The sequence below is a fragment of the Molothrus aeneus genome, chromosome 7 (genome assembly GCF_037042795.1).
Source record: "Molothrus aeneus isolate 106 chromosome 7, BPBGC_Maene_1.0, whole genome shotgun sequence".
Taxonomy (NCBI): domain Eukaryota; kingdom Metazoa; phylum Chordata; class Aves; order Passeriformes; family Icteridae; genus Molothrus; species Molothrus aeneus.
The window spans coordinates 27,333,751-27,358,419 of record NC_089652.1 but is presented as its reverse complement, the minus strand read 5'-3'; the positions used below and the strand labels follow the sequence as shown (position 1 = coordinate 27,358,419).

The 24,669-nt window shown below is 39.7% G+C and overlaps 1 protein-coding gene across 6 annotated transcripts in view; it reads left to right on the top strand.

Moving 5' to 3' along the window:
- Positions 1 to 24,669, top strand: part of CLASP1 (cytoplasmic linker associated protein 1) — a 155,426-nt gene that overhangs the window by 78,253 nt on the left and 52,504 nt on the right. For 2 of the 6 annotated variants that reach the window (XM_066553540.1, XM_066553541.1), the window contains exons 17-22: positions 92 to 141; positions 1,308 to 1,478; positions 10,233 to 10,340; positions 11,816 to 11,842; positions 13,273 to 13,440; positions 18,553 to 18,660. In XM_066553540.1, coding sequence (XP_066409637.1) covers positions 92 to 141; positions 1,308 to 1,478; positions 10,233 to 10,340; positions 11,816 to 11,842; positions 13,273 to 13,440; positions 18,553 to 18,660 — 632 coding nt within the window. Of the gene's footprint in view, positions 1 to 91; positions 142 to 1,307; positions 1,479 to 10,232; positions 10,341 to 11,815; positions 11,843 to 13,272; positions 13,441 to 18,552; positions 18,661 to 22,203; positions 22,267 to 24,669 lie in introns of all 6 variants that reach the window. The other 4 variants (XM_066553544.1, XM_066553543.1, XM_066553539.1 and 1 more) reach the window with 3 other exon arrangements.

The window sequence follows — 24,669 nt, the reverse complement described above, 5'->3', positions numbered from 1 at the left end:
CTTAATTATGTACTGAGGGAACAGAATTGTACTGCTCTTGATGACTGAAATATAAATTTTTGTTTTAATAAGTGTTTGTATTTACTTCCAGCCGTCCACTGTCTGCCAAAAGAAGTCCTACTGGAAGTACAACATCAAGAGGTGAGAACAGGAGCTGAAAAATGTGCTCAGGTGTTGCTGAGGAAGTGTGACATTGTGATAATCAAAAACCAACTTTGATCACTGTTTACTGCTCAGTAAAAAACAGCAGCCCAGAATGTAGAAATTTTAATTACTCTTGGATTTTACACCATATTCTACACATCAGCTGCTGATAAAATAATGCTTTTAAAAGAAGTTAGTAAATCAATAATTTCTTACGCCTGAAGGGAGGCATAAAAAGCCTTGAAAATTGTAGCCAAGGTATGCTTTGTAATAGCTTGAATAAACTCCTGCTGATGCTAAGACTTGCAGCTACCTAGTCTAATAGTGCCTTCAGTTTTACAATTTTTGTTATTTATTCTCTGTGGTTTCAGCACTTACTGGAGGTATCTGCACACAAGTCCTACAGTGTTGATTTCCATCTCATTGCTAATCTGTTTTTCTTGTCAGATGGAATATTTAGGTACAGCTTTTCTGTCCTAAGTAAATGCATACAATAATCTAAATAATGCATTTTAATATAGAATCTAATAGATGAAACTTTGTTGGTAAAAGATAAGCTGCCTTTTACACCTGACCAAGGTTGGGTTTCTGGCTGGTTTGTCTTTAACTACTGATACCTTTGATTCAAGGAGATGTTGTTGTGTAACCTACTTGACTGTGCACACAAATGCATGTTTGCTTGCAGCTGAGTAGTCAAGCTTCATGCTTAAGAGGGTGAGCATCAACAAGTGATGGGAACAACGATCCTCATGAGAAGATGAGGTGTTGGGAAGGAAGTTATTAGAACCTGGACTGAAGGACCTGCAGGTCTGTTTTGGCCAGCAACTCTCACGTGCCAGTGATGGGTACTCTGGTTGAACTTTCCCATCTAGACTCTGTTAGAAATTTCTTTTTACTGGCCTGACAGCCTTTTTATCTTATCATTTAAGCTTTTAGAACTTTATCAAGTTCTTAAAGGTAGTATCAGGGCAGTATTGATGAAATATCTTTGCAGGCAGTGTGGGGAAGCCCACATTGCCCTGATAAAGCATTCTTAGTTGAGGTATTTCAATGCCAGCAGGGAGTGTTAAAAATAGTACTTTAAACTGCTTGTCAGGCTCTTTGAAGCACACAGCTCAAAAAATTAATCTTCTTTATTCTGGATCTCCCACTCCCATCTGCAGCATCTACAGTAAGTACAAAATCTGTGTCAACACCAGGATCTCTGCAGCGATCCCGCAGTGACGTCGATGTGAATGCAGCAGCTAGTGCCAAGTCAAAAGTGACGTCTGCTGGAGCATCCACCCCCTTCAGTTCTGCTGCAGCCTTGCCCCCAGGGTCATACGCATCACTAGGTAAATCTACTGTTCTACAATTGCAGTTAGCTTCCTTTAGTGCCTCGCAGTTTTATTGGAATAATAAACTCTGACTAGAAGAACGTGCCTCTGAGATAGTTACCAGCTCTCCAGGATCAGTGTGTGATCTCTTGCCCTTTGGGATTAAGGAAAAAAAATAAAACAACTGAAGTGACTTGAAGCAACAGTTTTGAATTGTGTAATAATCTGCGTCTCACAGATTGAGGACAATGCTACTCAATTCCTTTTGACGTGTTCCCCTGTCTCTTTTCCTTCTTTTCCTTCCCTCCTTTCCTGAAACTGCTTTTCCATTGTTTTATGCTTTGAATAGTACATCTTAGTTGAGTTTGCTCCCTTTCTGTTTCACAAAGGAGAAAGATGGAGAAGCAAAGAGGAGGTCGGCCTTGCCATATCATCAGACAGGATATAAGTATCTGTTCCTTATGCTGACTCTTTGGATTATAGCCACATGTCACATTATTCCCTCAGAGCATTGTGTATCGCCTTCAGGTGTCTCAGGGTTTCTTAAAACAAACTTTACATTGGATCTTTCTCTCCTGGAGTTGCCATTGAGGGTGTCACGGAGGAGGAAATGCAAGGCAGTCATTGACATCGTATTTGCTGAGCTTCATCTCAGTTGTGAGCAGAGCTGATCATCTGAGCTCCTTCCTCATTCTGCTGATTTCACACTAATCTAATCCCAGACTTGTCATCGGTCTACCTTTACAACAGGGAAGAAACTCAGGGGTCTGTGCTCTTGATTTAAGCTGTGTACATTGTCTTCACTGAGAGGGGTTGAGGAGTTCCTTCTTTCAGTGTAGGGCATTTGCTCTTTAACCTGTAAAAAGTAATGGTGAATTATATAGGGATGATTTTTATGGATTCGATTTTCAGACAGGTTTCTTTCACATCTGAAATGCTTTACCTTGGTTTAGGTGTGTTGGCTGCATTCAGTTCAGAAGTTGAATTCTTACTCTGATTTAAACTGTTCTTACTTGGTTCAAGATGCAGATACATTGCAGTGGAAGTGTAATTACAGAATGTGAAGTTGATCCCATGATGGTGGGCTTACAGATGCAGCCACTTTTGAGTTGTGCTGCACTCTGGCTTCAGTGGCTAAACTGGCTTCAAACACTCTTATTTCATAAGGAAGAATGAAGAGGGAGGAATTATCTGCTTAGAGGTGACGTGGTCCTTGAAGCTTATAGACTGAATCCAGTGTCAGTCTTGTTCTTTAACCAGGCTCTAAGAGAAAAGTAGCAAATTCACTCTTAAGTGATGCAAGCATGGCTGCTCCTGAAGGATCCTGCTTCCTTTTTAGCTAGTAGGGACATTTATCACCTGCACATTTCCATAAGAGAAATGGTGAGGCAAACAATGAAAATGGAGTTGGGCAAAGGTTGGTTGTTGCAGGAGGGAAAATCTGCAAGTGTTTTCTTCTGATACATCAAGGTTTGATTTGCTGCTTGGTCCAACTTTTTTCATTTCTTTAATTGTATTAATTTTTTTTGCATATTTATTTAGCTAATATATAGTGCCCACTTCTGTTGATGTTACTGATTTTTCCCTATTAACCCTGTCCTTACTTTTCTTTAATTTGCCTAAAGATGGTACTACCAGTAAACCTGAGGGTAAGCAGTCTCTGTGTAACTGAGGTGTGTCCACAGTCGTTCTACCCTACCTGGTCTCTGTTCTCAAAGTGTTACCTGGTTCTCATCCATGTTCACTGGTGACCTGCATGAAGTGTTGCATGGTTGTCCTGCTCATTTTGATGCCATGGGGTATTCTTCACTTTCTCTTTGAGCTCCTCCCTACTAAAAACCATTAGTCTGCTTTTATGACTCTGGTCACTAAGTTATTGTGTGGGTTTCTCTATTTAAAGCTCTGCTTCTGGTTCAAGGTGACCTGTGTATTGACTAAAAAAAAAACTCAACCAAAAAAAAAAAACCCCAAAAAACTCCCAAACAACACAAGGCTTGTGATTTCTTTTCTCCTTGATGTGTAAAGGTTTGCTGTGTTTTTCCATCCAAAGCTCAGGTCACAACTGCCAAATGCTTTTGGGAAGAGACTGGGCAGTGAGAGAATTGAATGAGATGATCGCATGGCAGAAAAATGAGGACAGTAAACAATGATCTCTAGGGAAGGAATATTTAGTCAACCTCTTTAAACCTGACCTCTCTCTTTTTGTTGCTGACTGTCTGAGTGAGATGGCTTACACCAAAGACAGTTGGAGGAAAGGCTTTTTATACTAGAACACTGAGCCTGCTAGTTTGGGAAGGATCCCAGTCTGTTTTTCTGGCTCGTTGTCAAAACTTGTTCTTTATTTCTTATTTCTTCAGCAAAAAAAGATCAGTGGGAAATTACTTTTTCTTAGGTAGACAGCAGTTGGAAACAAAAATGTTTTCTACACAGAATGGAGATACCACACTCTGCAGCAAAGCCTTTTTTTTCCCAGTGCAAGTCTCTTTTCAAGGGATCTATTACTGTCTTGTGGGACTGTGCTCATATCTTTGATGGCTGCTTGTATTTGGATGTGGTGGTCTGAGAAGTGCCACTGTGCTGTTGTGACATCTGTGTTATTTTCTTTACTATTAGTGACACGTTGATTTATTATTTGGAAGAAGAGGTCTGTACCATTTTTGGAAATGGTACTTAGTGTTGAGAGAGGAGCTACATCTCATCTTGAGCAGGAAGTATTTTTGCTTTGTGATCTGTCAGTGATAAGGAATATGAAGTTCACCTGAGACCTGTATTTCTAAATCAGTCATGAGTTAGATGAAAATTCCAGGTTGTTGTAATAACTGATCTCTTTTATTCTTCCTTATTTTTTTAATTGTTGATGCTTTTCTTTTTTTTTGTCTTAGTTCTCAAACCTATCTATTTTTGGCCTACATTTGAAATGTTGAGGGTTTAATGTTTTATATGAAATACCAGCTTTCAATCCTCTCCTTGGCTGTAATAATGTTTGCAGAGGCCTGTTACAACAGCTGTCGTGTGCAATACCTCTATTTTTAGTTTATTAAATACTTTATTGTCATGATGCAGAGGGTGGGGGTTTTATTTGGTTACTGTTTTCAATTCAGTTACATTAGGAGCAGATTGGATTTGGTAAAAATCTGTAATAGAAACCAGCAAGTTGCTTGGGGCAGGGAAGATAGAGATGAACTTTCAGAAACTGAGTTTGCTGTCCCCTCAGTTTTAGATACCAAGTCTTATCCTTTCTTTTTGCCGTAGGATTCTCTCTTCTTCGATGAGGAGGATCAGGGAGAATTAAAACTCAGTATGCTATTATAGCCAGAGTACTTCAGGAATGAGTTTAATCACTGTTTGAAACTCTTCATCTTTTTCCTTTGAGGTAGTTGAGGCAAAAAACCCTTTATTCAGGATTGAGTGTGTCCTTCACTGAATAATGAAACTGAGTAAGGTCTTCTGCCAACTCTGTGATCTTGCAGATTGAGTCAGGAACCGCAGGGAAGATAAAACTTTGTATTCTTGACATAAATGTAAAAATTAAGAGGGTGGGGTTAGGAAAAAACATCCTCTTGCTCTGGAAACAGAAGGAAACAGGACATAAAGCAGATATGTCATCTACAGTTGTGCTCCTGTGGTTTGTTTTGGGTTTTTTGCATGTCACCAGTAAGTAATTTAAGAGAAAATTCCTGTGTTATTTTGTGTGGTTCAGCTTGACATTAAATCTGCAGTCTGGTTCCCATCATGGCTTTCTGTAGCTACATTGTAAAATCCTGCTCATTCCCCTCAGCTGGGTGCCAGCATTGTGTGGACTTGGCAGTTCCCTTCTGCTTTGCCCTTGGTTCTCCTCATGGAACAAGATAGAGTAGGTGATGTCAGTGCAAGAATGCCAACTAAGAGCTGAGTATCAGTCCTTTGGTTTGAAATTGTGACATCCCAACAATTGGCAAATGCTGTAGGAATGCACCTCCTTATGGAAAGGCAGGTGAGTCTGTATTCCAGTGAGGTTCGTGCAGGTCTTCATGCAGTGCACAGATGTGCCTTGATTGCCCAGACTCTTCATGCATGGGGATCTTCTGAACTGCATTAAGGGCTTTACACACAGAAAGAGATAAACCTTTACAGTCTTGATCTTCACAGCCAGTGCTAGGGAGGTGGCCTTTGTGCCATGTTTGTTGTACCTGATTAAAAGGAAAACATTAGAAAAGTTTCTGCTTATTTTATCATGAAACAGCTTTTCAAGTAATATTTTAAAAGGCTGCATAATGCTTTCATTAATTGGAATGGTTCATAGTATTTGTGTTACTTTTTTTTCAAAGCAAGCATGAAGTCAAGCCCTTCAGACAAAGCCTTTCTCCAAATGGGAAAGCATAAATGCTGGTTTGACCTGTGATTGGCAAGCTCACAACAAAATCAGCAGTTTGCAGTCAGTGGCACATTTTTAATAGTTTTTGTATTCACCAGAAAGGCAATAAAGTGGGGTTTGTTACAGTTTTCAGATAACTTAGGCTCAGGTAGACACCTTGAGTGCATTATCAAAGGCTTTAGGAGTAACACAAGTTGAAAGAAATCACCATTCCTGTTTTCTTCTCTGCCTTAAAGCTGACCATTGTCCTTAAGAGTGAGGCTTGATTCAAAGTCACGACTGACAGTGGTACCTTACACAGAATTGCTTGGGTAGTAGGTTTTTTGCTTTTCTTGCTCCATCCCATTGCAACTGCTGAGTTGATTTGGCTGTGTTTGTTTGTGTAGGGTAAAGTGGAGTGTTCACTGAGCCCTCTGCTTTGAAGGGAGATCTCATGTAAAAACCCTGAGGCAGCACAGCCTGATGGTTTCCAATAAGGATCAAGTGCCTCTCAGGGAAAATCATTGTGCAGAGTCAGGTCTTTCTGTCATTGTAGAAGTGCTAAATATGCATGGAAACCATTCTGATGGAGGTTGTAAAAAGTTCTTTAAATATTATCTATGTTTTTAGTTGATTTTTGTGTGTGTCTCCCATGTCCGTGTGTTATTTAGCAGTGATACAGCTAGGGCTAGAGGCTCTTTCAGGAATGTTTTTCTCCAGGTGGGGCAAAAACCCCAGTGTTGGGTAACCTAAATGCCCAGGTAAATGCATTAATGTGATCCCTGGAGAGACCATCATTGCCCCAGTGAGTCCATGTATAACTTGTGTGGTTGTAGGTGTCCCTATTCACTGCATGGAATTCATTAAAGGGAGTTGTGAAGCTGTTGCATACCATTTCTAGACTATTTGAAAACCATTTTCTTCAGTGTGATATGCAGACTAAGTGTCACAAAGCCTTTGGCTGTTCTGTGCACTGGGGGTGGGGATACTGCAGTATCCACGCAGAGGACTCAACCTGCTAGGTGAAGCCTCTTGTAAACACAAATGTTATCGTAGAAACTTCCTTAATTTGTTCCTCTTCTGAAAAAAAACAAACCAAAACAACCTTTCTAGTTTTAGGCATTTGTTAGACATTTCAGGGTTGATTCTGAACCATAGTTGTAAAGATGACAATAACTTTAAAAAAATAAAACCAAAACCTCTTAAAAATCCAGAAATGATTTCTTAACACAACACATTTCTATGGAGTCTTTCAAAATCTTTTCTGTACCAACAGCACTGTGTCACATGTCAAATTTAGATCAAGAGCTTTTTTATGGAAATAGTTTCATGGTTTTTGAAAACCATTTTGGGGCAGTCTTTATCTATTCCATTGCTGTGCTGTTGTTGTTCGAATGCAGAAATACTTTTAAAAGCAGCAGAAAAATAATGGTTGTGAAATATGGATTGCTACATCTGTAGTTTGAACTAGATATGGAAACAAACCCACTTGAAAGCAAAGAAGTTTTGGGAGGGGAGGTGTTTGCTTGAATTTAAGAACAAGAAACATTCTAAATAGCTTACTTGATATTATATTTCCAGTCCTGCTTGAAATGAGTTTTTATGTCTGGGTTAGAATGATAGAGATAAAACCACACACATAGTCCTATGTGCAAATATCTCTTGGATGTGAGTGCAGATTCTTGTTTGCAAATGCAATTCCTGGGGGAATATAGTAGCCACATTTGTGTTGTATGTATTACCTACTATATATGCAGGTTGTACTTGGTATAATATATATTAAAAATCCATTTGCACAAGGCAAGTCCGGTGCAGTGTTAGTTCAAATGCTTGTCAGCATTTTTTAAAGGATGAGAAAATCTGTATCAGCATTTGGACTCTGTTCTGACTGTGGAAGAACAGCCTCTTCTCTCACACTGTTCTCTCTGACACCCAGTAGGCCTAAATCGGTGTGCAAATGTACCAGTCCAAAAGGAAGCAGAATTTTGTTCCTGGGCATTTGTTCATTCATTCAGAAACTGCTGAAATTGGTAGGAATCTGTCCACCAGCCCTCAGGGGTTTCAAAATAGGGCTGAGTTTTCTTCTTCCAGTCCTGTTGATAATCACATGTTAATTAAGTTTCTGTTAGTTCTGTTTAATTTTTTTAAGCCTCTAGAAATGGTTTCAGAATCTCAGTTCCACTTCATATATTATTTTAGACTTTGTTTTTCATAAGTTGGAAAAGTCACACATCTTATGCCAGTTTTCCCCTTCTTAGTCACCTAATGATGAAGATATGAGAAAAAAAACAACAACTTGCGTAGATGCAGAAAAATCCAGAAAATTTTGAGGGTCTTAAGTGGCCTTTGTGTAAGAGGAGGAGACATCAGTCCCTTCTCACCCATTCTTGGCCCATGCACATCACTAAATGTGTCTTCCAGTACTGCCTGTTACTGTGTAGTGTTGAATTTCAGCTTGATTTCCCCCTAGGACTTCCTGCAATGCCAAGGCCTCCCACTGGCCTTCTGGAAGGATGTAAATGAATTCCATTGCTGGTTCCTAAGATGGTCAGGTTTAAATTCTTGTCTTACTGTGATGCCTTCCTGACAGAAGTGAAGGGAAGCCTTGAGGTTTCTGAGAGGAGCATGATGTCTGCCTGCCTCCTTCCCCATGCCTGCCTGCCTTGGAGCCTGTGTTGGGCTTTGGGTCCACCTCATCAACAAGTGACAGGGTGGCTCTGCTCACCTGTGTGGAGCTGTGCCAAACTCTCACGGGGTGGGATCTGGCTGGCAGAGAGCTCTAGAGCTTGCCTCTGGCAGTGCATCAGGCTGACCCTTTGTAAGGGGCAAGAATGCCCTAGAGCAGAGGAATCTGCAGCCTTGCTTGTGGTGAAGAAGACATCAGCAGCCAGTTTTATGGCTGTTGGACCCACGTGGGTTTGCTCAGAGCTTGTTCAGTTGAGCCAGTGGTTAAAAAGTTTTGTTTGTATTTTCCCAGTTTTCTGCTGATGATTCCTTCCTCATCTATAAACACTTGTTTGAATGTACTTCCCTGTACTTTGCCTACTCAGCTCTTTTAAAACTAGGTGCTGGTGAAGAGGTTTAAAGTAGAGCTGTCTTGTAGGCTTTTTCCCTTGCAAACAAATTTACCCTTTCTTCTCAAAGTTAGGCATCTCCTTGTCACTTTGGGTCTAGCAGAAGCTTTCAGACCATGTTATGAATATTTTGAGAGCTCAGAGAAGGAACATAGCTCCCAACTGCTCTGTCTGGGCTGCTTGCCATTGTCTTGTCCTGCATGTGTGCCTTATGTGAAGTGGGTTTTTTTGGGTGGGAAGTGTGTGTGTTTCCCTGTTCATATATCTCTGTATGCTTATGGTGGAGACAGAGGGTAGGAGATGAGTATCTATAACCACTGGGTGCAGTTGTCTAGACTTCTCTTACCTGCTGTGGGTTTTTTCCTTTCATTATTGTGCCTGAGACTGGAAGTCATCCTCTGAATGCAGGATAGTACTGGCATGAGTCCTGAGAAAAGAACTTCAGTCTTGGCTAAGAACTGAGTGGAAAAGTATTGATGGAGGCTTTCTTTGTGTTACTCTTAATTATAATTTCTTTCCCATTAACTAGAGACAAATAATTGAAGCATAGCACTGGAAAGAGCATTCTGTAGGAAACAACCCTACCCCAGGAAGGGGATGAACTGATGACCCTGTAAGCTTTCCTAGCTCAAATTTCAGTGGCTTTTCCATGAGGAAAGGACAAAACAAGGACTGAGAACACTTTGGGACTTTATATCCATTCTTTGCTTAAATAAAGAGAAGGCACACAGAATCTGTTTTCCTCAACACTGATTATCTTAAATAGGGCTCTCCATTACAAGTAAAGTTGCACTGATCTTGGATAAATATGAGGGACCTGTTAACAGCAGGGAAAATTCAATGAGCCTGAAATAAAAGTGTGGTCAGGCTGTGATGACAGACTGTCACAGGAGTGCCTGCCAACCTGTGCAGGTGGAGCAGGATCTAAAGCACCAGACAGCTAGTTGGAAATCCCAGCGATGGAATTTGGGAGGGCATCTGTCACACCTGTCTCTGAAAGGGTGATCACCTTGTCAGAAAGTAATAATTTGATACAGGAAGCTGCATTTAGGAGACTTGAAATTTTTTGTTGTTGATCCCTTGTAAAGAAGCTACTATAGAACAGGAGCAAAAGCTATGGAGAGGTAATATTTTTTTAATTAAACTGGCTGATAGCATTACAGAAAGCAAAGAAGATTTTGGATTATGGGCTGTGGCTGTTTCCACTCCCTCCCCTGCATCTCAGCCAGCATAATAAAAGGTGTTGCCTCTCCCAGTAAATTTCTTTTGTACCCTGGCTAATTGTGTGCATAGTGTGTTAGACGCTGCTGCTGCTGCCTTTGTAAGAGCCTTGTTAACAGTGTGACTGTGTTTGCATCCCTCCAGGCCGGATCCGCACCAGGAGGCAGAGCTCTGGCAGTGCCACCAGTGTCACCTCCACGCCTGCCGACACCCGAGGCCGCAGCCGCGCTAAAGTGGTGTCCCAGTCCCAGCGTAAGGATCCTTTATTCTTGGGGGAGCAGAACAAAGAGTTACTCATGTGTTTCTCTTGAATTGCAGTAGCACCATCAGAGAATTGGGCTCACTTTGGACAAATCGAATCCCACCTAGCCAGTGTGTGCTCCTGCTGCCAAACAGGGCCCCAAATCCCAATGCTTAGTTGTGGCCTCTTTTACCAGTTGTGTAGCAGAATTTCATGTCACTGTGATGTGTAGCTCTAAATAACTGGCACTGTGTCTGCTGAGACACCCCCTGTGCCTGTAGCTGACTGCTTGCCCTGCCAAGCCTCTCCTGCTTATGTGACTATTTCTGTATGTGTGAACACGTGAGCTGTCTAAAATTAATGGGGTTTGGCATCAGTTGAAAATAGGACATTACCTATTTTGTGTAGATATGAGAAAAAGGGTTCTGCTTTGGTTCACATGACATATCTGCACTCTCTGGCTTCCTGGCAAGGCATGGTTTTCTCCTAGGAGCCACACATACGGTGCTGCTGCATATTTGTCATGTGTATCTGAGGAGAATTTTGTCACTCAGACTCTAAAAAGGAACTGGGGGGAACGAGAAACTCCCTGTTATGAGGACCTTCAGCCTTGTGAATAGGAGATTGGGTTTGTGAAGGACCTGTCTGTTCTGAGGACTTGTCTTGCTTTGTACCCCTATTTGAAAGCCCTTCTCTGTTCATTCTTTCATTGCTTTGCTCTGTCATGCTGGAGGGTTGAAAAAGCTGTTTATAGCCTTGTGTTAGACTGGGAGAGCTGCAGAAAGACATAGTATATTGAGCCTGGGGCCAAATGGAAATCTTTACATTGAGGTCATAAGGATATATTTGGGCTTTGGGATGCTAATGTAAATTGATATTTTCAGTATTGAACTTAGAACTTATCCAAAGCCAGAAGTCACCTTTTTTCTTAGTTTGGTGAAAAATGGTCAGACCAAATGAGACAAGTCTCAGAAGTATTTAAATAATAGTTATTCTTTAAAGGTTTCAAAGATTATGGACCTAATATTTCTATAGAATGCCTTATGAAGATTTCAGGTGGTCATATCTGGACCTGCTGTCTTGGTCTAGTTTGCTGAGTTTCTCAACTAGATGTGATCTTTATCCTTAAACAAATGTTGCATGGAATAATTTACAAATTCAAATATGTTGAGTTGGTCACAGGACCAGATTCTCTATGCCCACACAGTGCATAACCATGTTGTAATTTTGCAGACTGGGTTGGGGTGCAGTTTAGAGCAGAACTTGGGTCTTGGTTGACATTTTGCTGAGAAGTTGGTCAACCTTGGGAAGTTTAGTTGCATCTGCACATTAACTCACTGCATTCTGCAGAGGCTTTAGGAGTGACATGTTTGTAAATAAATCTGTGTGTATTGTGTATAGCACAAACCGCATGCTGAACGCTGTATTGTCTTGCTGTCTTTTAATCCACTTTTTGCCTGTCCCTTGGTCTGCCCTCATAATCAAGGATCCAGATCAGCTAATCCTGCTGGTGGTAAGAAACATTTTCCCTTTCTTGCTTTTTCACGTTATTTCCTTCACATTTTTTAACTGCTAAGCTTTTAGCTTTCCTCATTCTCTCCTAACTGTAAGACTTAAATGCATTTTGTTGAAGTCATAAATCAAAATGTGTATGGCAAGGGACTTTGCTTTCTCCCACTAATCAAACATGGTAAACGTATGTTCTGATGTCAAAGCTGGCTCACTGCTGCAGCTCAAACTCCAGGAGCTGAATTCTTCTCTCAGTTACTTCAGTTCATCCCTGCTCACACCAGTGACTCTTAGGTCATGGTGCTGTGTGGAAGACTGGCACCTGTCACTTTGGGGTGGGGAGAATGGAGCTGGCATCTCATACAGTATTGGAGTATATTTGATTGGTTCAGAATGGCTCTGGCCAAGAAATTGGAGGGGGCAAGTAACTTTATACATGTGCTATGGTATTGTTCATGATGCTAATAGAATTCCCCATCTTCTTACATTAAGACAGAAGAACAATCTTCGACTTTCATTGTACTCTAGTTGTAACAGTATTTGGAAATTTTTCTGAGATGTGAGATGCATTTCAGCAAGAAATCAGTGTGAATATTGGTTCAAAATGTGAGCTTGCCTGAGTATGCTCTTGCAACCCTTTCAAATATACTTTTCCAGGCTGTTTCAGCAAATAAATTTAATGTCAGAAATAGCAATGGCAACAGCAGATTTTCAGGGGCTCACATATTCATTTCGTAGAAGAAATGTAAAGTTGCCATATACTATTCAAATAGACAAGGAAAAATAAAACAGGCCAACTAATCAACTTGCTAAAAATTTTCATCATCTGAAAAATAAATGATTTATGTTTAACCAGCCAGACCTAAGTAAGCCAGCATCTCTGCGAGTGTGAGGCTCATGGGATTTACCCATTATTGTGCTGATCTGTTCAGATGTGGTGGGTTTTTTATTTTCCTTCATTGAATTATTGCAGGAAAGCAATGCCACCACTGCAGTGTAGCACGAAGGTGCCTGAGCTGATTTGCAGCAGGTGACCTGTGCCAGAAGCCAGGGCACTGCAGCACAGCTCTGCACACAGCCTGGTTGGTGTTGCTTTATGAGGAGGTGAGGCAGCCTCGAAATCCCTTGCTGCTGCAGCAAGGCTGCCCCAGCACCTCCACAAGCTCTCCAGAAGCCAACTAGGGTGTTCATACACTGCAGTGTCTGCTTTGGGCTTGATCTACATGGGTAGCAGAGGGTTCCTGATGTCAGTGTTCATTGTCCATGGGCTTTTTTCAGTCTTCTTGAAAGCTTATAGGGAACACTCCCATTAGTTTTCTGAGGGATTTGGATTAGATTCTTACATAGAGTTGACTGTGTTCCAGTTTTGCTGTCAGTGTGTTTAAATCTTGGGAGATTTTAATTGTTTGTTCCTCATTTCTGGTTCTGTCCTAGCTGGTAGCCGCTCTAGTTCTCCGGGTAAGCTCTTAGGAAGCTCCTATGGTGGCCTGAGCAGTGGAACATCCCGAGTCCAGGCAGTGCCATCATCCTCAGAGAAGCGCAGCAAGATTCCTCGGAGCCAGGGCTGCAGTCGGGAGACGAGTCCCAACAGAATAGGCCTAGGTAAGAGCAGTCACTGCAGGGACCTGCTGGCCCATGGGCCTGAAGGAGGGCCTTGCCTCTTGGCTGGGGAACTGTTCATGTTGCTGTTATTCTTCTGAGTTTTTCAGCTGACAAGTTAATGTGATTGTGGTTTGTAGGAGAGTAATTTCAATTTTCCAGGTTGAACTTATGGTTTCAAAGTAAGCTTAAAGATGTCATGATGTGTTTTCTGTTTGAAAGTCAACATGAGCAATATTATTAGATCAGGAAGCAAGAACAATTGTGAATAACCATCAGAACAATGAGACCTCATTTAAACTTATTCCTAAAATGAGTTGAGCAATCTTTACAGTCACATGGAATCAAGGGCAAAAAGTACCTTCTTGGATTATTTTAGAAATTTTGCATTTTAAATGGTTTGCTTCTTTCATCCTTAATATCCTGGCCACGTCCTTAGAACACATTTTAGACTTACGTAGTAATTGTTCTGCTTTTGATACTCTCGTCTCAGTGGCTGTAATCTGTTATGTAAACATTCTGTAATAGTTTCTTTTTTCAAATTTATCAGCAGACTTTTTTTTAACGTCAGGTGAGTAAATATCATATATATAAAACTTTATGTAGCTGAGTTGAAGTGAAAAGGTATTCAGTGTGCTGTCTGAACATTTTCATTTTTAACATAAATTATTTTTTAAGTTTGAAGCTAATGTAGGAAAACATTTTAAATTATACTGATTCTAAATTATTTTTATCTCCAGAAACTTTACCAGTAGATTAAATTTATTGAAATTGTAGCCTTACTGTTGGCAGTTAAATTTGTAACTATTGTCTTAGCAATAGTTGTATATTTTACATTTGAGCTGCATCTTTATTTAGAGGAGGTTGTTAATAAAGAACTATTTCATTCATTCTTTCCAGTATACTGAAATGAGTTTAAAGCACCTGAGTGTATATGCCATTATGATTCATAAAAAATACTGCATATTCATTGTGACTGCTTTTCCAAATTCAGTGTTCTTCTCCTGTCTGCTCTATTTTATGGGCTCTGTATGAATACATTATGCTTTTCTGTTCGTTGCTTTGAAAATGTAAAGTGCTTCCCAAACACTAGAGGTAATTGTTCTGCTGTCACTGTGTAGAAGAGCATTGTTTTTTAGGAGGAAGCAAAGAATGGTGGATGGTACCATCACACATGCTTAAGCTGATCATCATATTATGTGGTCTGATTTGAAACATTCTTGAGCACCTGAAGGGAAATTGCCTTGTGTAGCATCCTCACTCTTGGGTTGCCTGCTTTCAGGTATATTACAGGAGCCTTGAATTCTTTTCAAAGAGTAGTTTGTATCATTTCTCTGACGTGCTCCCTGAGAACATAACCAGTGCTTGTTCTTTGAGAGTGGGAGAGAGATCTGACATGTATCAGTGTGTGGCTTTCACCTGTTCCTCCCAGGTTGATGGACACAGCCTGGGTTGAGCTGTTATGGGAACAGGATTGTCGGACACTTTACTGTTCAGATGCAGAAATTCTTTCTATTTATTGGATTTTGAAAGTTGTAATACTGACCTAGATGGAGATAGCTTTTGAGCTGTCAGCTATATACCATTATTCCATTGTACTTATTACTTTATGACATAGTAGCTAACAGTATTTTATGCTTTTTTATTGTGTTGCTTCAGTCTCTATATTTCCTTGATATTTTATTTTGTTTGTTCGTTTCATTAAATTAACTCCCACTCACCTTGATTCCAAATGCAGAAACCATCCCTGGGGTTTTTCAGGCTCTCCTGGGGCAGTAGCAATAATAGAGCCCTCTGTTAGCATCAGTACCTTGCTGCTAGCTTTGATTTCCATGATGACTACAGGTATCCATGAAGTAGATTCCTTCTGTGTGCTGGGAAGCTTGAAAAAGATTTTGTTTCCCCAGAGGGAGTGCAACAAGGAGCATTCAGTGTTCTGAGGTCCTGTGTGGTCACCTGTATGTCTGTGCTTGTGACACTTCAGTTTTAAGCCTGCCTCTGCTGTCTGCTCAGTGAGTTTTACTAGGGGAAGGAGGAGTGCAGTCCATTTAATCTTGAGCATTTCTTTGGGCTCCTTGAAGGAGATCGTGTGCTCAAACAGGTGATGTCCATTTCCCATGGATTGAAAATTATCAGCCTGAAGTTAATTAATTCTGTTGGATGCTCTGCAGATCGTGTGGCACAGCTGGATCTGAAAGAAGTGAGAGGTCCAAGACATCCATTCTCCAAAAAGTGGAGCAAGCACAGCTGCCTATCAGTTTCATGCAGCAGCACTCTTTCTGTTGGGGTTACGCTGTGTACATTCATTGGAAATCTGCAGGCAGTTCTTGACTTGCCTTGCCTGGGTGTTCCCCACTGCAGAGCTTTCCTTTGGCTGTTTGGCAGAATTTCAGGCTCTTTAAAATGCTGGTATTGATGTAAGAAAGCGTCTGCTGATTTTTAGTCTTCACTTAAGAATCATTAAAATTCACACCCTAATGAAATACCAGTTTCTTCTGGTAGATTGGTAAACAGGGGCACTTTCATGTTCTGCTGGGGATATTTGCATCTCTTGGGTTCCACTGGCATAAGACTGCTTGATAATGTGTTGTAATAATGGTGTGAGCCATGTCTAAGTGCTCTGACTTTCCAGATGAAATTGGTAAAACTTGGATGTACAGTACACATTACAAAGTTGGAATATTATTGGAAACAACCCGTCCTTGTCCTGTCCTAGACTTTCTCACAGCAGAGCTGGCTGTGGACACACTGTCTGCTTTCATGCTGCCTACTCCTCTTAATCCATTTTGCTACTCATTCACTTGATTTCTGTCCAGCTTTTGGGGGTTGAGAACTCTCCAATTGAGACTTGGTCTGTCTTCTTTGCTTTTGCTCCCTGCACTGCAGAGACAGGCTGTCACAGTGTGAGAGACTTAGCTAAATGACAACACTGCTGGCCTCTACTGCTGGCAGTGTCTAAAGGAAATAGTCTGAGTAGCTGATACAAAATCTTCTCTACACAACATGGTGGTGAAAATGTGAGGCAGGTGCCTGGGAGTCCACAGCAGACTCATCCTTCAGTTCTTTTCAATCCATTTTTTTTTCCTTAATTTTCTTTTGTATCCAGCAACATGCAATCCTTTTATTTGACCATTAATCCTGAAGTACCCAGTGTTTGGCTTTGGGTGTTCTGTTTGTGCAGTCAGTATTATGCTTCATCTGTAGCATTGTCCTATAGTGTAGGACAATGCAATTAAAGTGCATTTTCCTCATATTCATGCTGCTGCTGTTAGCTGGTATGGAAGGAGAATCTATTGTGTGCATCCACTAATTTTTGTAATCATTCACATCTCTCCCTCTCTAAAGAGCCTTTACTGTTTTTAGTACAGTTGTATTATAGAAAAGATGGGCAGATCTTCTCTGTTTAAGAGAAATTACTGCTTGTGCAAACCTGATGTGAAGGCTGCCATTATTTACATCTAAGCATGAGACCCAAGAATGAGAAGTTTGCTTCTAGAGAGTCTGCAATTTCAAACCAAGTATTTGTGTGGAGAACTTTAGTGTTACTTTTACCTGTAGTTCACTTGTCAGCTTTTTCCCCTGTACATCTGAGATGGGATTATTGTACTCATGAACCCTAATTTCATCCAGCTCTTATAATTTAGTCTGTCGTATTTATTGTATGACCATCTAACTCACTATCATTAGACATTGTGGTGATCTAATCAGCTTGGTTGATAGCTCATCTCACATTCTCTGACATCAGAGGTCAACCATCAGAACCATTAATTCACCACAGAGATATGAACTTGGTTTTGCAAAACTTGAAGGGATTTGACAAAGCAAGAATCTGGCAGAAGACTCTATTTGAATTTTAAAACCCAAATATGAAGGTTTCTATTTTGTTCTGTACTGTTTTGCTTGAAGGATGCTTGAAGGATGTGAGAGCACTGAAGCACTGTAGAGGAACTTCAGCTTGAGTCTAGCATTTAAGTTCTGTATACAAACCAATAGAGATTTTCAAGAATATATATATATATATCTTCTGAAGCATGCAAAATGACATTATTTTTATAAAAATGAGGGTACAGTCAAAGTATTAGCATGTTCATGCATATGTACCTCTGCTGTGTTGTCACCAAAGCTGGTAGATTAGGTTTTACTCTGTGCCTGAGAAAATTCCTCAACAGCAATTCCTGAATGCTTGAAATATGCTACTGCTTTTTTAAAACAGCAAGGGAAATCCCTCTTGTAATTAAATTTTCCTGACAATTAACTGCTGGTTTTTGCTCTAAGAAAATATTGTATTCTTCCATCAGGCATAAAGCTTACTAAATAACTTTCTGCAAAACATTTTTAAAACATTCAGGGTCTCAAACATCTGCAAGCATGTAGGGTTTTGTACAAGTAAAGAGTATAGTTTAAAGCCCCCCTGAACTGTGCATAAGTCTCAAACTGTGTGCATATAAAACCATAAAGATAAACTTCTAGAAATGTCTGAGGAGCAGAAGTTAGCTTCTGTTAAATATCTGAAGCTACTGCTCTCTTCAAATTCAAAACACTTTTTATAACCTGTCTTTCAGGTATTCCGGTTCTAAATATTTTTTCCCCATTATCTTTCATTGGAGAAACATATCTCTGCAAGTCTGTGCAGTACACCTTTTTTTCCTTAGGATATTTGTTCAAAAACTCTCCCTGTGAAAGGCAAATCTATGTAAAAACATCATATTGGTATTACTTAAAGAAATTTTTGTCTGCTCATTTGTTCCAGAAGGGTGTTTATTTTAAAATTAAGGAAGGAATATTCCAGAAGGGTTTCTTTCAGCCTCATCTGTTTTGCAACAGTAGAGCTTCCCTAAATGATTGAAGATTCCTGCTCTACTTGAATGACAAAACTTGGATTGCTTAATTAAAAAGCAGACTGTCAGCCAGACATTAACGCTGCTGAAATTTCACATCACAAACACAGCTCAGCATGTAAGGTAGTTGGTTTGTAAAGAGCCTGAGCAGGCTGCTACAAATTGTAATTACTAATGTAATAATTACCATAACTAACAGAACTGTGACTTGACTTTGAGCTTTCTGTCCTCATTAAACTTGTTCACCTTCTCTGAAACTCTCCATGCTGCATGCTAGCACGGAGCAGTCGCATCCCCCGACCCAGCATGAGTCAGGGGTGCAGTCGTGATACCAGCCGTGAGAGCAGTCGAGATACAAGCCCTGCTCGGGGCTTCCCTCCACTTGGTGAGTACATGTAGGCATTGGAGCTTTAAGGGTCAATATTTTTTTTCCTTTTTCCCTTGTTGTGATTACCCTTTCAAGACACTGCTAGGTGGAATGAGCTCTTTTCTGTCCTCTGGATTCCTGACACTCCCCGTTTCCAACCCCGTTTTTTTTTCCCCTTCTGTTTTCTTCTGCATGCTTCAATTCTGGTTCTCAGCACTTCACTGTTAGCAGGGAAATAGCTTAGTTTGAACTTTTGCAATTTTTAGTTTGATTGAATCAGCTTCTATTGGGCTGCTGTGCTTCGCTTAATAACACTGATGGAAATCTATGGGAGGGCAAGCCTGGATTTTCTAGGTCACAGTGAAGTAGTTTTTGTAGCATTGTAGCCTGTTGTTGAGTGACTCAATTATTCATGATTGGATTTTCTTACAGCTAGGTACAGTTACAGTATATAATTTCTATCCTGAATCCTCCAGTGGAGATAGCAGCTCTCTTTTGGTAGAGGTTTTACAGGATAGTCAATCATAATTAAGTTGCACATGCTGTAGGAAACTTTGTCAGGCAGTGTAAAACCTAGGAAAGACTGAGATTTTAAAGGAGCATCATTAAACTGCAGTTAAAGTGTACAGTACAAATAGAAAATCTCATTACGCTTACCTTATGCAGAAGTTTTTCTGCACAATGCTGAATACAGCAAGATAGTTAATGTTTCTGATCAAATGCCATATCATATGTTCAACCAAATACATTACTTCTTGTATCAAAACTTGTCATCTCAGACATGAAATACAGTAATCTCCAGACCCTCTTCATTTATGTAGTAATTTATTGAAGAATGGTGTTACAGTATCTATTTTGCACATTGTGACAAAATATAGTTGTATGATGTAATGTGTTAATGGAACAGAGCATAAGTTTTAATATTGGAGAAGCTTTTGGGTTCAATGACTTCATTATATTGAGCTATAAAATAATCTGTTTTACATTATTATCTCAACTTCTGCTGAAAAATGGAAGGAGTTCAACTTTGCACTCATAACTTGGTTCATAGCTCTTTAAGATAAATAGATGAACATTTTATTGATTAAATTAAGCTGATTTCATACCAGATCTAGAAAAAGACAGTTGATCCATATCTGTAGCTTATTTTTATAGTTAACCTGCCTAGCTTTAATTTTGAATGAAGCTTTTTTCCTCCAGCCAAAATGTATAAGTAAGCTGGGTTTCAGTATTAATTTGTCAGTGTTCTATGTCACTGTGCTGTGTTTTGTTTATTTTATTGACAATACAGTCATTGAAATACTGCCTTGAGCCCTTGTTCTGAAAAGTAAATGCAGTGTATCAGAACCATAGTTGGTGTGAGCTTTGGACTTCCACCAGTGTTGAGTCTGACTCTTACACTGACTATAAGTGTACAGTCAGTTACAGATGTGTGTTATACTGTTTTATTGTGAGGAAAGCATAATCTCATTTTAGTTCATGATTTTTAATTACCTGAAGAGTAATGCTTTTCAAGAAATACATTGTTATTAGGTAATAAAGGTTACATGGGGAGGAAATATCAATGTAACAACAATAACACAATGTAGTTGTTACCTTATTACCTTTTCTTGTGTTTTCATTGAAAAGCTTTAAGATCAAATATGTTCATGAATTTGTTAATTATGTGGTGTGTAATTCATCTCAAAGAAATTTATATATGTCAGTTCAAGCCAAAACAATGTGGTTCTCTTACAGTATTTTTAGAACCCAGTTAATCTTGCAATAATGCAAAGGTAATATATTCCTGCTGTTCATAGTCTGGTTTTCTGCCATTCTTTTTTTTTTGCTTATAAAGATTAACTTGTATATTTGTGAATTATATTTAGAATAACTAAATGGAAATGACAAGACTGTTGTATTTAATGGCATTATGGTCAATGTCAGCACTGACATCCTGTTGTTTTGGGGCTGCAGTACAGGCATACACATGTCTGTGTATCATGAATCCTGCTTCCTAAGTTAGTAAAAACAGTCAGCCTCCTTGCAGAGATGTAGGTTTTTAACATTTTTTTGTTATTCTTGTTTCTCCCTGGGCCTTGATCTTACAGTGGTCTCCACAGGGGCACAGTGGCTGGCTTGGAGGAAAGCAATTGTGACCTATGAACCTTAATTGTGAGGTTCAGTCCATAATCCTGCACTGATCATGCAAAACTTTGATGAGTTTTACTTACCACATCAGTGGGATAATTCTCTTCAATAAATGCATGTGTTCTCCATGGCTAAAGGCCACATTACATATAGCTTTTAGTGAAGCTCTCAAAGTCAGAAAAACCCAACATTTTTTTCTTCTCACGTTGCTGATTCCTATTTCATTATATTAGTATTTGTGTTTATGAATACTTTGCCTTAAACGGACGACTTAGAATTTTATGCTACACACTTATGTGCATAATTGACAAAGCCTATTTGTATTGTAAGGTGATTCTGCTTTATTTTTTCAGTTTCTTGACAGTACTAGTTATGATGTTAAAGCAGCAAGGCCTTCAGTGAGTCTGTGGTGATGAATTGCTTAAATGAACAATCGGTTTCTTGGGTCAGTTGCTTTGAGCTGGTGAGCATGTCCTTTGCTAGACATAGGGAAAACTTTAGAAAGACTAAATTTGTGTAATTTGGGAATGACTGGGCCCGTTCTTCATTTGCTTTCATAAAGAACTCACTTGTATGCTGAAGCCAAGAACTGAAAACCTCTCCAAAGGCATTTTTTGATTGATGTGCTGCTAACAACTGGGAATTGAAGTGGGAGCTATATTTGGCTTAGGCTCCTCTGCTACTGTGTGCACTCCATTGCTTTTAACAATTTGTATACATGTGTCATTCTAGATGGGCGTGTGATGTGCATATTCTCCTTAGCTCTGCATGTACATACTAAAGTTCAAGAAACATGTATGCAAAATTTGTTAAAAGCAAGGGACCTTTGGAAGTAGCAACACTTGAATATGTGTGTACGTGTGTTTACTTGGAAAAGAAACCAACCCGAGGACCTGTGCAATGGTTGGTGACCTCCCTGTATGACTCTTCCTACTTATGTGGTTACGCATTCTCTTTGTTAACGTTGATTTTATTATGCATAGGCTAGAACGTTGTGGAAAAATACCTGCAAGCACAATTCGTAACCATTCCTCATGGCTTCACTTTGGGGTTTAGATCAGACACATCTAAACCCTTCTCTGTAGTTACGTGCTCCACGTTCTCATGACGGCCGCCTGCCAGACCTGCAGGTCTGGAACGTGACTGATGTGCATCGGGGTGTTTTTGCTGAGCTGCACCCAGTTTGGGACTGTTCCAGATGAGTTCTGTCATGCATCGTGTTAATGGCCATGGGGAAGGGGGGAGCTGCAGGCGGCGGCGGGGCTCGCACTGTCGCTGTTCCGCATCCACGCGCAGCGCCATTCCCTGTCACTATGAAACAAACACCTCTGCCGGTGGCGCTCACACGCATCCCCTTTGGATTGTGGCATTTTCTGTCTCAGGTTCAATGTGTGTTAATCCTGTGGGTGTTGCCATTCCTTCTACTTGCAGCTTCTCGACGTCATTCCAGGTCCACTAGTGCTCTCTCCACTGCTGATTCTGTTGGGCAGTCAGGTGAACAAGCGCTAACTGCATGAATCCGCTTCTTAATCGTAGTCTTGTTTTACACCATCTTAACATTTGCCATCGTGTGCATCAGCCAGCACTTGGCATGTGCTTCTCACCGCTGCCGGGCTTTCTGTTCTGCTTTTGTTCAACGTGGCTTTTTGTTTTGAGTTTCATTTATTGGATGTTTTTAATTTTGTGCATTTTAGGAACATTGTGAACAGTGTTTAAACAAAGGGTGATCCAGGGCTTTCTCAATTCTCCTGTAAATTGGATCAGTTGTGCAGCATGGGCTAAATCCGGACTGATGCAGAGTACTTGCAGATTCTTTTTCCTCTTTAGCAGTGTAGCACTTTCCAGTGCCTAGGACAGGATCCCAATGGGTTTTATCCCATTATTACTAAATATTCTGGACTCCTGTCTCTATTAATGAAAGTTCTTTGTGGAATCCTCTCCAAAATACACAAAAGCAGCAAAAAATAAGCAGCTGATGAGCTTTCAGAATGAACTTTGGAGCATAACACATGCTGATCCATCCTTCATATACTTTTCAAGGCCTTGTCCAAAGTACATGGAAGTTTTTGAAAGAAAAAAAAAAATCTCTTAATTTCACTGGGCTTTGCATAATGTGACTGATGGTTACATGTCATGAGAAAAATCTGCAGATTCCAGTTACTTCTGTCCCACTCCTGTACTGGATTTGCAGTTATGGAGAACCCATAATTCCTTTTGAAATAAGGATATTTTACTGGGAATCTTAAAAATAATTGAATGAGTGCTAGCTTTGGGACAACATGGATTTAATTGTGGGGACAAAGAAAATGTAGAAGATGAGGGCTTCAGTGTTTTCTTGGAGGATAAAATCTTATAAGGAATTTGTTATACTGAAAGTTATTTAATTAACACCCTTCAGATAGGGAGTGAAAAATACTGTGTTTCTCATGAGTCTAGTTAAATGGCTGTCACTTAATTAAAATTCTCAAAACATTTCCCTTATCATGTTACTCAACAGAAATGATGCAAGCTAATTTGACTGGCATTTGTCAGATAACAATTTGAATTTGTATTTAACCAAAATAATTAAAAATATTTGAAATAGCTCAGATGTAATACAGATTTAAGCTTTGTTTGCTTTTGACTTCCTGTGATAGTCACTTCATGTTTGGCTCCTGTGGTTTGGTACAAAGCATAATCAATTTTTTTATGGTTACCTGTGTGCTACAGAAGGCCAAAATATTCTAAAAAATGGCAAAATACAATTAATAATGATGGTTGCAAATTTTCACCAAGTTTGTAACAAGTATAATGAATGAATCTAGCCAGGGAGATGAGGGAATATGGCCAGAGCATCATCTGCAGATTTCTTGCCCAGTAACCTTGGGCTTGACTGTGCTGGTTATTCCTGGAGCCAGGTGTATTCCCAGCCCCACATCAGAGATACATTGAGGTCTCTCCTGTGCTCTTATTTCAGCACTCCAGGATGGCAGCAGTGTCACGGGGAAGAAACCTGGAGTAGTTACTTGGGTGTTGTAAATTCAAAAACACTGAACAAAGTAGTTCAGAAGATTCCTGATAGCCATGGAGATAGAAGCCAGCATGCCACACTGTACTTAATGTGTTAAAAAAGCTCAATTTTGTTTCTTTATGCTGGGTATTTAAACTGATCTACAATTGAATTACTTTGTCATTTTGTTCTTCATTTTAATAAAAACCCCAACCAACTATCTTCCCTTTTCTAATGTAACTCTAAATTTATTCAAAAACATTATTTTCATGCTATGTAGTTTCAAAAGTTAAAGCCAAATTTTGATCTCAGTAACACTTGAGTAATGTAATTGGTTTGGATTTAAATATAAAACCAAGTCCAGAACTTAACAGTTGCAGCCCTTGTACTATACCAGATCTCATTTATACTTAGGAAAATCCTTGTCCTCTGTACAACTTTATAGTGTATATATCTCTGTAGTGGTGTCTTTAGTTTCAGTCAGACCTACTGCATTGTCATCTCTGTGCTTCTGTTAAGTGTGCACAGACTTTTCCATTTTAGGAATAAAGCACTGTTTCATCTTCATATTTGAAATTATTCTTTGACCCAAGTGCATTAAAAAAGGGGATAGTAATAACACATTCAACTTTTATTTCTTCGTGAAATGTCATGATTTGATTACTTTTTGGCAGTAGTTCTAAGAAATTTGTTTCTTTTTTTTTTCCCTTGTAACGTGTTTTGTAGAAAATGTGCTTTTGTTGTAAATCAGAAATGTCTTGTCTGGGTACATAACTCTAAGAAACAGTAAATTTTGATAGGTATCACTTCTGTTTGAAATAAATATTAGTCTGCAGGGTTTTTTTCTTTTCAAAATACTTTGGACTTCAAAAATCTTCCCTATATCCCCGCAGTAGCTTAATCTTGAA